We start from the raw sequence: 12,906 nt of genomic DNA, 5'->3' as shown, positions 1-12,906 counted from the left end.
TGGAGATTTTAAATTTGGGGGCGCAGAACTTCTGAGGGAGCACTGAAGGGAGGGGTGTATTTGTTTGGCAGTTGAGTTTGAATATAAACAATCATTCTGCAGAATCACTTACTATCCTTTTAAGGCATGTTTCATCCAAAGAATTAGCTGAACACATGAAACCCTGTTTATTTTCACTCCTAAACACGTGGCCACATGTTGTCAAAAGAAAAAAAGGTGTTGGCAGTCTGATTTCGAAAGTTAAAAAAATCTACGATGAAAAAGTTATCTGATGATCTGGACAGCACGTGTCCGAAGGAAAAAGCAGCCTTTAGTCATGCAGAACCCCAGTCACTCTTAGCTTGTTATCTCAATATGTTTAGTCTATGTCTGTCTCTTGATTTCAAACGCCAGGGCCCTCTCTCTTCTGTCTGTCTTTCATTTATCTCCTAATGGGTCTCCCACACTCCAGACTCCTCTTACACAGAGGTTAAAGGTGTGAATTTCATCACTTAAACTGTACAGAAGTGTGTCTTTGTAACTAATGAGTTTCAGCAGCACACTCTTCCATATGGCTGAATGATCATGTCAGACTCATACATTCACATATTTACATTGCATTGTTGTGATACTTCAATTTCCTACAAGAAGGCTTTAGGCCATGACCACACATGATGCTGCTGTGAACTTTGTTAGTAACAGAGACAACTAAGCTCACAGGGTGCAAGGATCAACTGTATCTACTTAGTGTTAGCTAGTTAATTTGAGGTAACAAAGGGTATAAATACATTTAATAAAAGGAGGATGAATTCTCTCCCTGTATATTCTATATTTTTCTTACTGTCAACAAATCCCATAAAACCAAAACTAACCTATGCTGTATACACTGTAGTCTACATGTAGCTGGGTACCCTGCTCAGTAGCCTGATACGTACCTACACATCGCGGCAACAGAGACCACAAGAACTGTGATTGGTCAGCTTGGTAGCATCGCATTTTCTCCTAAGCATTTCCGGCTTGTCCTTCTTCTGCTTCAACTGGTTCAAGGGGCGTACATACCATCTCCTCTGACGCCTTTTCTCGTTTTTATGTTTTAGTAATTTCACTAATAGTAACCTCTGTTCAACATCGATAAGCTCCAACTCCAACATGAACCACTCAGTTTCAGTCGCCATTGTTTGTAGTAGCCTACACCAATGAAGAAGAAGAAACTCAACACAGTGGAACATAGCAACCCCATCTGGCGGTCTTATTAACGCACATGTTAAATGCTCACGATGACTTGACACAGAAGTTCGAATTGGTGTCTAGTCCCTCTCTAAATAATTTCTAACTTCCCAGCCTTGTCTGTAGCACACAGCCCCAAACCCATTCGTTCCTACACAAGATTAAATTGTGTCACATACATTATTGGAAATTGCTTCCATAAATAAATAAAGTACTTGTTGGGGATTATTTTTATCCCTGGATTTATAAACATTTGGTGCACTTCTGAATTTACAGCAACACAGACAATACTTGTTTGAAGACTCAATCAATTATTGGTTTTGGTATGGAATTTATTGACATAATGAAAAATGTAATGCAATAATGTAATGTAATAACACCAGCCTGATCCTTTAAAGAAGAAGATGTGGGGACATTTTGAATATATGATATAGTATAGGGAAGCTATCAGAAGCTATTAGGTTTCCTGCAGGCTCTGCTCATTGTTTTCTCTAAATACTACCACATTGAGCAGTGTGAGAAAGATTGAGGTATGTCAAATTTGTAGCACTAAAATGTGAGCTAGTTAGGCGTTGGATATGTACTGTCAGCAACCACCAGCAAGTTATTGAAATTCCAATTTGCAGGGGCATTTATAAAGCATAATATGTGATCATGGCCTTCTTTGGTATCCTAGACTCAAACCAAGAGGTAGAGCTGCTTAACACAGATGTTAAGAAGAGAAAGGAAGAGAAGGAGAAAGAAATATAGGGGGGTTACAAAGCTATCTGGAACAGTAGTTAACAGTAAGGGACAGTAACAGACTTACCCTGGCACCCTTCTCTGGGAAACATTTACAGCCTCCGCTGCAGTCTCTTCCTCCACAGGGGCCACTGTGTTTCTTCCCGCCCTGTCAGACACAAAACAGACAAGATGAAGGTTAGATCTGGGCTATTGGAGGTCAGGGTATAGATGTCCCATATAGGCCTACTGTCCACTTAATTTGCAAAAAAACAGCAGTTATATATGTCCATTTGTTGTTTGCGTTCCTCTTTGTGTATTAGATGGGACACAGTGTGGGGTAAATTGTTGTGTACTGTAGGTGTGACCGGCTGTGTTTGTGTACAGTGTGGTTTGTGAATGCCCTTGTTGTTTACACTGAGTGTAGAAGATTGTTGTAGTGTTGTCTGCTCTGGTGTGTATATTGGTCTGGTGTGCAGAAAGGATGTTTTGGATGTGGCACCAGTGACTCATGACGCTGAGACATAATGGATATCCATCTGTTCAAGAAAATCCCATTCATCAGATAGGCTGGGTCCGGCCACTGACAGGGACAATTTGTCTTTGGGTGTCTGCATACCAACAAAACCACCCACCATCACTGGCTGAACTGTGCTAGACATGACAAGCACACATACAACTAGTCAGGGGTCAGTGTGGACATGACATGATCAAAGAAATCAGTCACACAAACCCGCTAGGTCAGAGGTGTCAAGACCCTAAGCTAGCTGAGATGGCTGGAGAAAGCAGAATGGAGTCTCTTGGACAATTTTGTATTTATGTGGTTTAAGTTGAACTCTTTGCCTTTCGGATCCATAACCACATTACTTACTCATCAAAAGCAAAACAATTTGAAGCCTGGATAAAACTGTAGACACAACATAACATGTTGAGTGAGACACCTCAGCTTTTAATGCTGCAAAACAGACTCACATTAAGACATTAGCTCATTGCTTGAATTAACATACCACTGATCTTTTAATAGATCTGGGGGTATTTCAGTAACTCTGCAGCACTGGTTCCATGCATATTTAAATGCATGAATGGAAATAAAGCTTTTACATCATTTAAAATGTTCTCCTGGACCTCTCACAATGGTGCCTGAAGAGTAATAAATATACACACACACAACACACACATATATAGTGTGTTTTCAACACCAAGTTTCTAAAGTTCAGGAATTGAGTGAAACAACCATTCAGTGTCCTTTCACTTTGCATAAATGAGTGAAACTTTGAGATGGAGAGAGGCTCCATGTAGCTTATGACGCTTCTTTCTTGTGTCTGCCTACGTCTTCCACCTACACAGCCATACCATAGCCTGCGCCGGTAGCAAATGCCTCAATACCCTCCCCTCTCCCTTGTTTAAAAAAATAGCCACTTTATGCCCACAGTGGCAACAAAACGGCAGATAGAGAATTCTCCCTCCTCACTTTGACAGCAGAACCCAGCGGTCTCTCTTACAATGGCCACATTGAAAGCCTCCTCAAACACAAAGACCCTCTTTTACTATAGAGACGTCGTCCTTTAATGATCCCCTATCTCCACAACACAAAAGACCCTCTTCCCCTCCCTTATGGAATGCACAAAGCTGCATTTCTTGGTTAACTATCAGAGAATCTGAGGGGTTCCTTTCAAAGCCCTGCTTGCTAAGACATGTTGTGATGGGTTTAATTTAGCCTGCATGATATGGTGGCAGACTAACTCTGTCCACAGACAGAATTCTTAAGTTACATCCCCAATTTTTAACAAAAAAAGAAGGTCATATCATCCCAATAGAATGTAACAGTCACAGCATGACCTTTCTCCACACTGAGGTGGATGTCCAAAACACAGACAATAGACTGCGTCATCTCGGGACAAACACACAAAGGAATGGCTCCCATAAAGGCAATTACACATTATGGAGCAATGCACCATCAATTAAACATTGCAGTTTACAGGCTCAAAATAGCTGATGGCTGTTTCAGCAGAGGACAATAGGATTGTGCTGCAGTATCCTGTTTTCTCCACCCACCGTCACAATGACCCTCTCTCTGTCAAAATCACCTTTTGCATAGCTTATGTGTGGTACACCTTAGAAATAAACTGGATGATAATGGATTGCTGTTTTTGTTTGCATCAAGAGTACAACAATGATCCTGTATGAAGGAAAAAAAACGACACCAAACAGTTTCTATTTCCTAACTTAGGATGCTTATTGTTCAATTCAGCTCTTCTCTGAAAAAGTGGATCTCAGTCCACTACCAAGCAGGTTTATCTGTGTGAAAGCAAAGCAGACCCATAACATAAATGATTTTAGTACGAATCCAAAAGCCTAACTGTCATGGGTTTGGGGGTTCGTATCTTATTTTGGGGTTTTGTTCCATGTCTTGTGTCTCCTCTGTTCAGCCTTATTCATTCTTATTATCACTGGTTCTGTCTCATTCCTGTCTCTCTGTGTCTTGTGTAGTTCTAGTTCTGTGTCTTAGTTCTTAGTTCTGCTAGTTCTTTGTTTCCAGTCATGTATTCTGTGTCCTGTCTCATTCTTCCTGGTCCGTTGTCATTTGTTCTGGTTCGAGTCAGCTTGTAAGTATGTTTTGTCTGTGTCATCTGTTTCTGCATTTTTGGTCTTAGTATGTTCAGGTGTTTGTCTCACGTCAAGTTACGGTTTGTCTAGGATTGCCCTGTCTGTTCTCTCCATGAGTCAGTGTCTTGCCTTGTTTCCTGTTTCATTCTGTGTATAGTAATGACTTGTATGCACAAGATCCAGACCAAGTTAACAAACAACAGGTCAGAGAGTGCTTTTTAACCGTGGACCATATTAGATCAAGTACATACTGCATAAGAGAGACTGATTAATCCAGACCACCTATCACCACAGTGTGAGTTCCTGCAGGTTATTACCATATATCTGACACCTATGTAAAGCTATAGTGAAAGAGGACCCAATCTCGACTGAATGCTATACCAGACTCAACATTTCATATGTGACACGCAAAGAGGCAGATGATACATTGCTAGGTGTCTGCTGGTGAAAGTTCATTTCTACCATAGACACACAAATCACCCTGCTGTTTCTCCCAATCTTACTTAAAGAATACATTCATAATATCTCTATATTCCAGAAAGGTTTTAAGAGTATAAATGGGGAGTTGTTATGAGAACTGTCAGACAATGTATCAAACTGTGTATATGATGAGAAACAACGGCCATAAACTCAGATCCGGTTGGCTGTGATTATTCAACTGTGGCTTCTCGTTTACAGTACGGCTCTCCAGTGTTGATCATATTTTATGTCCTTCGAACTGCCTTCAGTGATAGCGGAGATCTGCTCTACTTCAAAACTGCAATCACATGCATAGATGCAGACATGCTTTCCACAAGAAATCCACCCGATCCTCTTCAGATATAAATTAAACTGTGCATTTGTGTATGCCTCTCGGACCACAAACGTAAGTAGATGAGAGAAATAGGCCCAGACTGTCCAATTACCAACATGCTGTTTCCCTCATAGAGCCAACATGGTGTCTCCTGAGCCAAAACAAACCCTATTCCTCTCTTGCCAAGGGTGTGTGTATACCAGTTTATCAGCAGAGCTACAAGAAGTCAAGTGAAAATCAATTAAGATACGTTTCATCAGGAGGAACTCTCCCATTTCCCTTAACGAAAAACACCAAACTTCAGCCCATCCATATTGCCCTACATTAAGGTTTACTAGAATAAGTACATATAATTATATATCCAGGTCTCTACGCTAACCTTTTCCCCAAGAAGTACATGTGCTCCTGAGCACACTGAGAAATTTAGGAGTACTGTGAAATATGTTCAACTAACCCACTCAGCACGGGCCTTAGAATATTGACAAAGCTGACATGACTCTACTGTGCACAGTCTAATGGGCACATTGCGACTTGTGGAATGTGGGACTAGTTTTTGAACCAGGGATGGATACACGAAGCACCAGCACCACCTACACAACCCACACTATACTTTATATAAACAAGATTTCTGAATATTTATAACAATAACGGTAGGTTGTAGTCTTTACTTGCACACTGTAAATAATTTATCAGGTTCGCACATATCTATTTTTAGGGGCATATGCGAGTCAAATACTTGCACCTTAGAGCCCTGGTAACATTGATCAGTCTTGATCTTGTATCTTGAATTTGTATGATAGATGTCTTTTACTGATATGTTTGTGTCTATGGCCTTGTGTGTATGTGTATTGGTGTATATGCAAGCCATACACATGTAATACTTTTGTATTTTCCATCCACCTGCCTTTGACAGTGCTTCCTTTAATAACTAATTGATCGGGAACTGCTGTGTGAAGTTTTGAGTTCTTACAGTAGAAGAGTACAAGGTCAGTGGTCAGATTAATGCCTTTCTTATTGAGGAATGATGTTTTTGTTGCCTCCCTGTTTCTTTATGGCTGTACTGGTGCCTTGCTCCGAATGTGCACTGACTCCTTTAATATACACTGTACAGTAAATAAAATAAAACCAGCTGGGTAAACAGCGCTCTTTCTCACGCTCAGTTTTTCTCTCTTATTCTCCCTCACTCTCTTTTTATTAATGCTAAGTTAATGTGAGTATAGAAGCAGGTGGTGCAATAAGCTCCGGCTATTCAAAACATTTTTCTTCAAAAAAACAGTATAATCTATTGGATACTGATGTTTCAATATGCAGTTATTACACAATAACACACAGTTAGGTGTCCTGATTTAAGACAATAATGAGTCTATTATTTTATATGTCTGGACATTTCTACGTATAGTGTCGTACTCTATAAGGGCATCTTACCAAAGCAAAAACATGGAGCTCTGATATGACCCCAGGAAATTACTGTACCCCAAATTGCTCCTGATGTGAGTATGTGTGAATGTATTAGCTAATCTACTGCAATCAGTCTATTGATTTTTTAAATTGTTAACTTCAGCATTTTTGTCAATCGAACTTGTTGTTGAATTACATTCTATGAACAACTAATCTATTCTAGTCTTTTATGCTGTACCACCATCATACAGCATATCCAAACATGATGATGGTTGGTTTTTGTGGCTTGTCTGTGGTCACCACGGTCTTGGTTTTTCCATGTATTGTATATAGTAGGTTTGCCACAGACATAACCACTTCATAACACTTGCTATCAATGTTAATAAGAGCCAAAATCAACTCAGCATCTCAGCCACGAGAACAGGATGATGACAAGACTAAAACAGAAGAAAAATGCAGACAAAACAAACCGAAGGCAAATTATAAATACACATGCAGAGGAATAATTTAGGGCTTTGGCCTTCAGCTGGAGTCTGCTCAACTGAAGAGACCAAAAACACAAGGATCATGGGAGGATTTATGGCAGTCCAGAGCTATCAGGAACCCGCATAACGATGAGTACAATAATTCGACAAGATGGACACATGGTTAACGAAATGACAAATGCCAACAAGACAGAAATACACTTAGGTTAATGTAGATCAATACATAAAACAACCATCAATGGAATTCAGAAAATGGATCGTGAAGTCTCTCCACTGTGACATGAAATAGCAAACAGGGTATAAATCACACACAAACACACACAAGGGAAGGAGACAGATGGGAGTCCATGATGTCGACACACAGCTGCACATTCCACATCTCCCCCGGTAAATTAGTTACTAAAACATCATATGATTCCTACAGATTATCAATAAACTAAAAACATCATTTAGAAATGTGCATGATGAATAGATTGATGGATGACCTTGACTTAAGCATTGTTATAGCGACAGAGAAGAAAGAGAAGTAAGTACATTTCCTGTTTCTATCAGTTATTTTCCTCATAAAACCATATTTTTTTTGTTTAGCACTCTCATTTAGACACAAAGCCCTGGAATGAAAAGTATATGATTTCTCATTGGCAGTTGTTTAAGTGTCCAAGCATTCATACATCAACCTTGGTGCCACAGGAAGATCTTGTCATCACTCTGAACCTCAGGTGATGGAAACAAGACAAGCTGCCTCTTTGAGATGGTTTCTCAGTTTTCACACATGAAACGAGTGAACTGTGTTTGTGTGAGACCCCACCTGTGTTTGAGGTATCGCATGAACAGAGATCACAGACTATTGCAGGTCCAGATGCGTGTTTGATCTGGGATTGGCGGTGACACGGTTTGTACCCTTCACTAACTCACACTGGGAGAGATGTAAAATATGGCCTTTGTAATGATGGTAATGAAGGCTCTTAAGGCTTCTAGAGTCAACATACAACTACAAGGAAACATGTGACCATAAGTGGTTGATCTGTGGGCCGTTTGTCAGAAGCTGTTGCTCATCTTTAATGAAGGATCTGACCTGCAGCCTTTCCACTCTGAACTCGGCCAAGAGGAATGTCTGATCCACTATTCAATGCTGCGGATGCCAATTTCCTTCAACAACCACCTGTCTGGTTTACTGAACCATCAGAGAGCTGCTGCCATCACCACCTAACTTCAAAAGATGTGAGTAAACTAACATAAAGACGACATTAACCTCTGGACTCAAGAGGAATAGGGAAAGGAAAACCAATGACAATCCCAGGTTAATTTGAGGCTTCCAGAGCACTACAGTTACAGTACACGCAGCTGTGAAGAAAAGGCACAGCAAACTGCTTATGTACAGTATGCATTGCTTCTATGCAGGTTTCTAGTGGTAAGAAAGATAAATGAGAGAGAGGAATGGTGTAATACTCAATTTAAAAAAGTTTAGCTGCATTTTCAGCTAACCTGGAACTTGTTGGGGTTTTAAAACGCAGCCACATGTTGAGCTGAACCGAATGTACCTCATTAATTCCGCCCCAAGTAAGTGATTAAGAAGAAGGTTTGTCATTCTCACATAATGCTAGTTTAGGAGAATGCTGAGAAAATAATTTTGAAATATCACTAGAACAATATACAGAGAGTGTTTTATTGTTTATGTTGCAGTTTAAACATCAGGTTCTGAGGACGAAGCAATGCGGTTCAAGAGGCTGCATGATTTTTAAAGGCATCTTAAACCTGCAGTGTGGAACTTCTGTCTCCCACTTCTAACAGTGAGTTAATTTTTTTTACACATATTAACAGTGGCTAAGAGTTTCTTCTTTCCCACTTTTTGCATACTGCACAACATTGAGATGAAATATGGTGTAATCCAGGGCACTTAATGGCATTTTTTATGTGAGCATTTAAGAAAAGTTCTTCTTATTATGCAGCTGTCCCTCTTCATACTAATGTGTGCACGTCAAAGAGAGTGCAAACTCGTTGAATTTGAAAGATCTGGCCGCTTTCAACAAGATGCACCGAGAAAGGTTTATGTACATGCAACACATCTATCAAAATCCGGCTGTGCTCCTCACCTCCCTTTGCTTCCCTGTGTTGGTAAAACGTCATGGCCAGTCTCTCTTACTCCTGACTTATCTGCTCAGGTTCATTTCACTGCTTTGATCTGTGCGAACTGCGTTGCTCTCCGCTACGCCAGACCTTTCACAAAGCTCAACGATCTGCTCACACTGCTCGCACCTTGCTCCCACATCCTGCTCCACTTACCCAGCTCATTCCCTCTCCTCTGGTTTCACAGTAAAATTGGTTAAACGGCAACTAACCTCTGTTGAGTCTTACATTTGGACTAGATATCCATGTGTACACAACAACATCTGTGATGGAAACATGCTGCATGATATGGCTTGATGCATATCTGCACTATATCTCAATGTCAGGGTGAGACTGTACAGAGTTTGTGATACTCCCTTTGCCAGCTGAGAACAATCTTTGTGAAGGATTCACTGTGTGCATGCAAGCTTCACATCTGAAGGGAACCAGACTAAAAAATCTCAAAAACTATTTGATGGATTGCCATGAAAGTTGGTACCATATTCAGGGTCCCCACCACATGAATTGTCATAACTTGGGTTATTTCATTTGTCCAATAGTTTGGTTAATGACAAAATACCTGCGCAACCAATAACATTCCCATCAGCCTCAGCTGCACTTTGTGTTTAGTGCTAATTAGCAAATGTCAACAAGCTAACACATTAAACTAAGATCATAATTATTGTAAACATTATAACATGTTAACATGCTGATGTTAGCATTTAGCTAAAAACATTGCTATGCCTAAGTACACATCACAGAACTGCTAGCATGACTATAAAGTCTTTCTCTTCTGAAAAATAATAGTTTGTTCCTTCTATGTAAAATGTGTTCTGTAAGTTTAAAACTCATCCAATCTACAAGATATGTATTTTCTCAGTTTTCCCCATTAAACATTTTAAAATCACTTTCTTCTCTGTAGAGTTGTCTGTATAGTTCCAAGTCTTTGCCCTCCCATGCACATACACAGCATCATCCCCCAAAAAGTAATATAAAACACTTGTTGTTTGGGTTGATGCCATCTGGCAGAAAGTGAGGCCAGCCGTAATGCTGAAGTTCAAGGCCCGTCCACCGTGACAGTGAATGCAGAACAACATAAGGAGGAATCTGGGTGAGGACATTTTCGCTTTGCTGGATAATAAGAGGAAAGGAGCATGTCTCTGTGCCTCTGAGTGGGAAGGTATAAACATAAAACCGCAAATATCTGTGTGTGTGTGTGTGTGTGTGTGTGTGTGTGAGCGTACACACAGGAGTTAGTGACCAAATCATGCTGGTCATTGTTGCTGTCTGACTCAAATGTGGGCTGTAAGAAATGTTTCCCTCACAATAGTCAGGAAAATTGGGACCGATACAGTAGAATACATGGAAATGCTCTATTTGCTCATACTAATTCATTTTATACATCTTATACACAGGGTTTCCTCTTGTATTCTATCTTCAGGTTGTTACTTATTTTTCACAGTACTAAAATACAAACTTAAAAAAAGTTTAAAAAGTAGGTCAGCATGTCAAAAGGGAGAGTTTATACTTTCTGTGCAGCTTCAGCTTCCGGCAATAGTCTAAAATAGAATTGAGTCAAATAATCAGATTCCAGCTGTAAAACAAACACATTCACAAAAGCAAAACATCAAACATAACCATGTTTGTGTTGGCATAGTTTTTATTACTGAGGCATGTCTTGATATAACACCAAATATCCCAAAGGCCTCCATTATGGAGATAAGGGAAATTCTCGTGCTGGCCATAATGGATTTCACACATTTCTCATTTGATATTCAGTACAGCACCATCGCTTCTTCACAGCTAATTCTACTTCCGGCCACAGCACCGCAAACTTCCTGTTGGAGAGTTTGGAGTGCTACAGTCTCTGTGTGCACTTATAAAAACACCACAAGTCCAGTACATATACAAAAATGGAAAATCAGAAGAAAAATAAGCAACGACTGGGAGTCGAGTCAGGTTGAGCATGTTCCACAGATTTGTGGAGAAGAATGAGAGAAAAATAAGACAAAGTCATAAAAAGACTTAATGCCACATTTGGAACAGATGTGAGACTAAACACATCAGCAGCTCTTGAAAGTTTTTTTTATCAATATCTAGAGAGCTTAAGAAAAGATGTGAGAGACTTGTGAAGAGAGTTTTTAGGATGACTGCAAGATCCACACTGGTGAGTAACCAGTTCGGCTGTCAGATGGTCGGTGGTTTGATTCCTGGCTCCTGGTGCGTGCAACTGTTAGTTCTATTCTGATTGAGTTGGCAACTGAATGGGGTGAATGTGACATTTATTTAAAGCACTTTGAGTGGTTGGAATACTGGACAGACGCTATATACACTGTATAAGTACAGTCCATTTGCATTTTCATTTAAGATCAATTGGGTAACACTTTCTATGAAGGTCATCGCTATAATGACTTATGCATGTATTTATAACACCATATAATGCGTCCATAAGACATAATAACAGTTGTTATAATCACTTACAAACATGCATTAGGCACTATAGCAAAGTTCATAACGTATTATGACCTTTTGATTTAATGTTTTATAAGTAATAGTAATACCAGTTTATATCAAAGTGCGCCAAGAATCTCCGACCATGTTCCATAACACATTATAACCACCGACTCTGCCTCGTTATAAATACACTTTAGTCACAATTTAGAATTAGTGATATAAAACGGAATAATAGTTTATAGTAATGTTTAATGTTATATAGCATGTCTTTGTTTGCTTTAAGTAAAGTGTTAAAATGTCCATTTCTGTATAATATATAACAGGTGGACATAATAACATATGATAATTGTTTGCTTTAATAAAGTGACACACATTTTGCCAGGAAAACAACTTTTATTTACGTTTCTTCACTTTATGAACAATCTGTATGAATTTTGAACATTTTGCAGTTTAGCACAAAACACAACTTAATTACATCAAGGAAACTCATTCTCAGGGTGGTGAGAGATCGCTTAAGAGAAGACCTGTTGCCGACCAACATCAAGTAAGAAGAGGCTCAGATGTTGTCACAGATGAATGGCGAGCCAATGGACAGGCCCTAACAGATGCAGTGGACAATTGGAGACAACCGCTTCATAAAACGTATTAAAGGACATTTAAAAGTAATTGAATGCAAATACTGGTTGGGCAGCAGGGATGAGAACCTCTTGGCACCTCACGACTATTTGATTACAGTTTAGAGGGCGGCGATCCTTCTTGATGCATCTTTTTAGGGCCCGAGCACGACCGTGCGAGATCCCTATTGAATTTGTAAAGATTATATATATATTTTTTTTTTTTAGGGCCCGAGCACGACTGTGCGAGGTCCCTATTGAATTTGTAAAGATTATATATATATTTAGGGCCCGAGCACGACCGTGTGAGGTCCCTATTGAATTTGCTAAGATTATTTTTAGGGCCCGAGCACGACCGTGCGAGGTCCCTATTGAATTTGCTAAGATTATATATTTTTAGGGCCCGAGCACGACCGTGTGAGGTCCCTATTGAATTTGCTAAGATTAGGGCCCGAGCACGACCTTGTGAGGTCCCTATTGAATTTGCTAAGATTATTAGGGCCCGAGCACGACCGTGTGAGGT

At 39.8% G+C, this 12,906-nt stretch overlaps 1 protein-coding gene across 1 annotated transcript in view; it reads right to left on the bottom strand.

Moving 5' to 3' along the window:
- Positions 1-3,817, bottom strand: part of col4a2 (collagen, type IV, alpha 2) — a 105,668-nt gene extending 101,851 nt beyond the window's left edge. The window contains exons 1-2 of the mRNA XM_046054527.1: positions 3,758-3,817; positions 2,015-2,095 (exon numbers count right to left, since the gene is read on the bottom strand). Of these exons, the coding sequence (XP_045910483.1) occupies positions 2,015-2,095; positions 3,758-3,817 (141 nt within the window). The remainder of the gene's footprint in view (positions 1-2,014; positions 2,096-3,757) is intronic.
- Positions 3,818-12,906: the final 9,089 nt, after the last annotated feature.

The sequence above is a fragment of the Micropterus dolomieu genome, linkage group LG07, assembly GCF_021292245.1.
Source record: "Micropterus dolomieu isolate WLL.071019.BEF.003 ecotype Adirondacks linkage group LG07, ASM2129224v1, whole genome shotgun sequence".
NCBI lineage: Eukaryota > Metazoa > Chordata > Actinopteri > Centrarchiformes > Centrarchidae > Micropterus > Micropterus dolomieu.
Note: the sequence above shows the minus strand (reverse complement) of the source record. Positions and strands in the feature narration are given on the sequence as shown.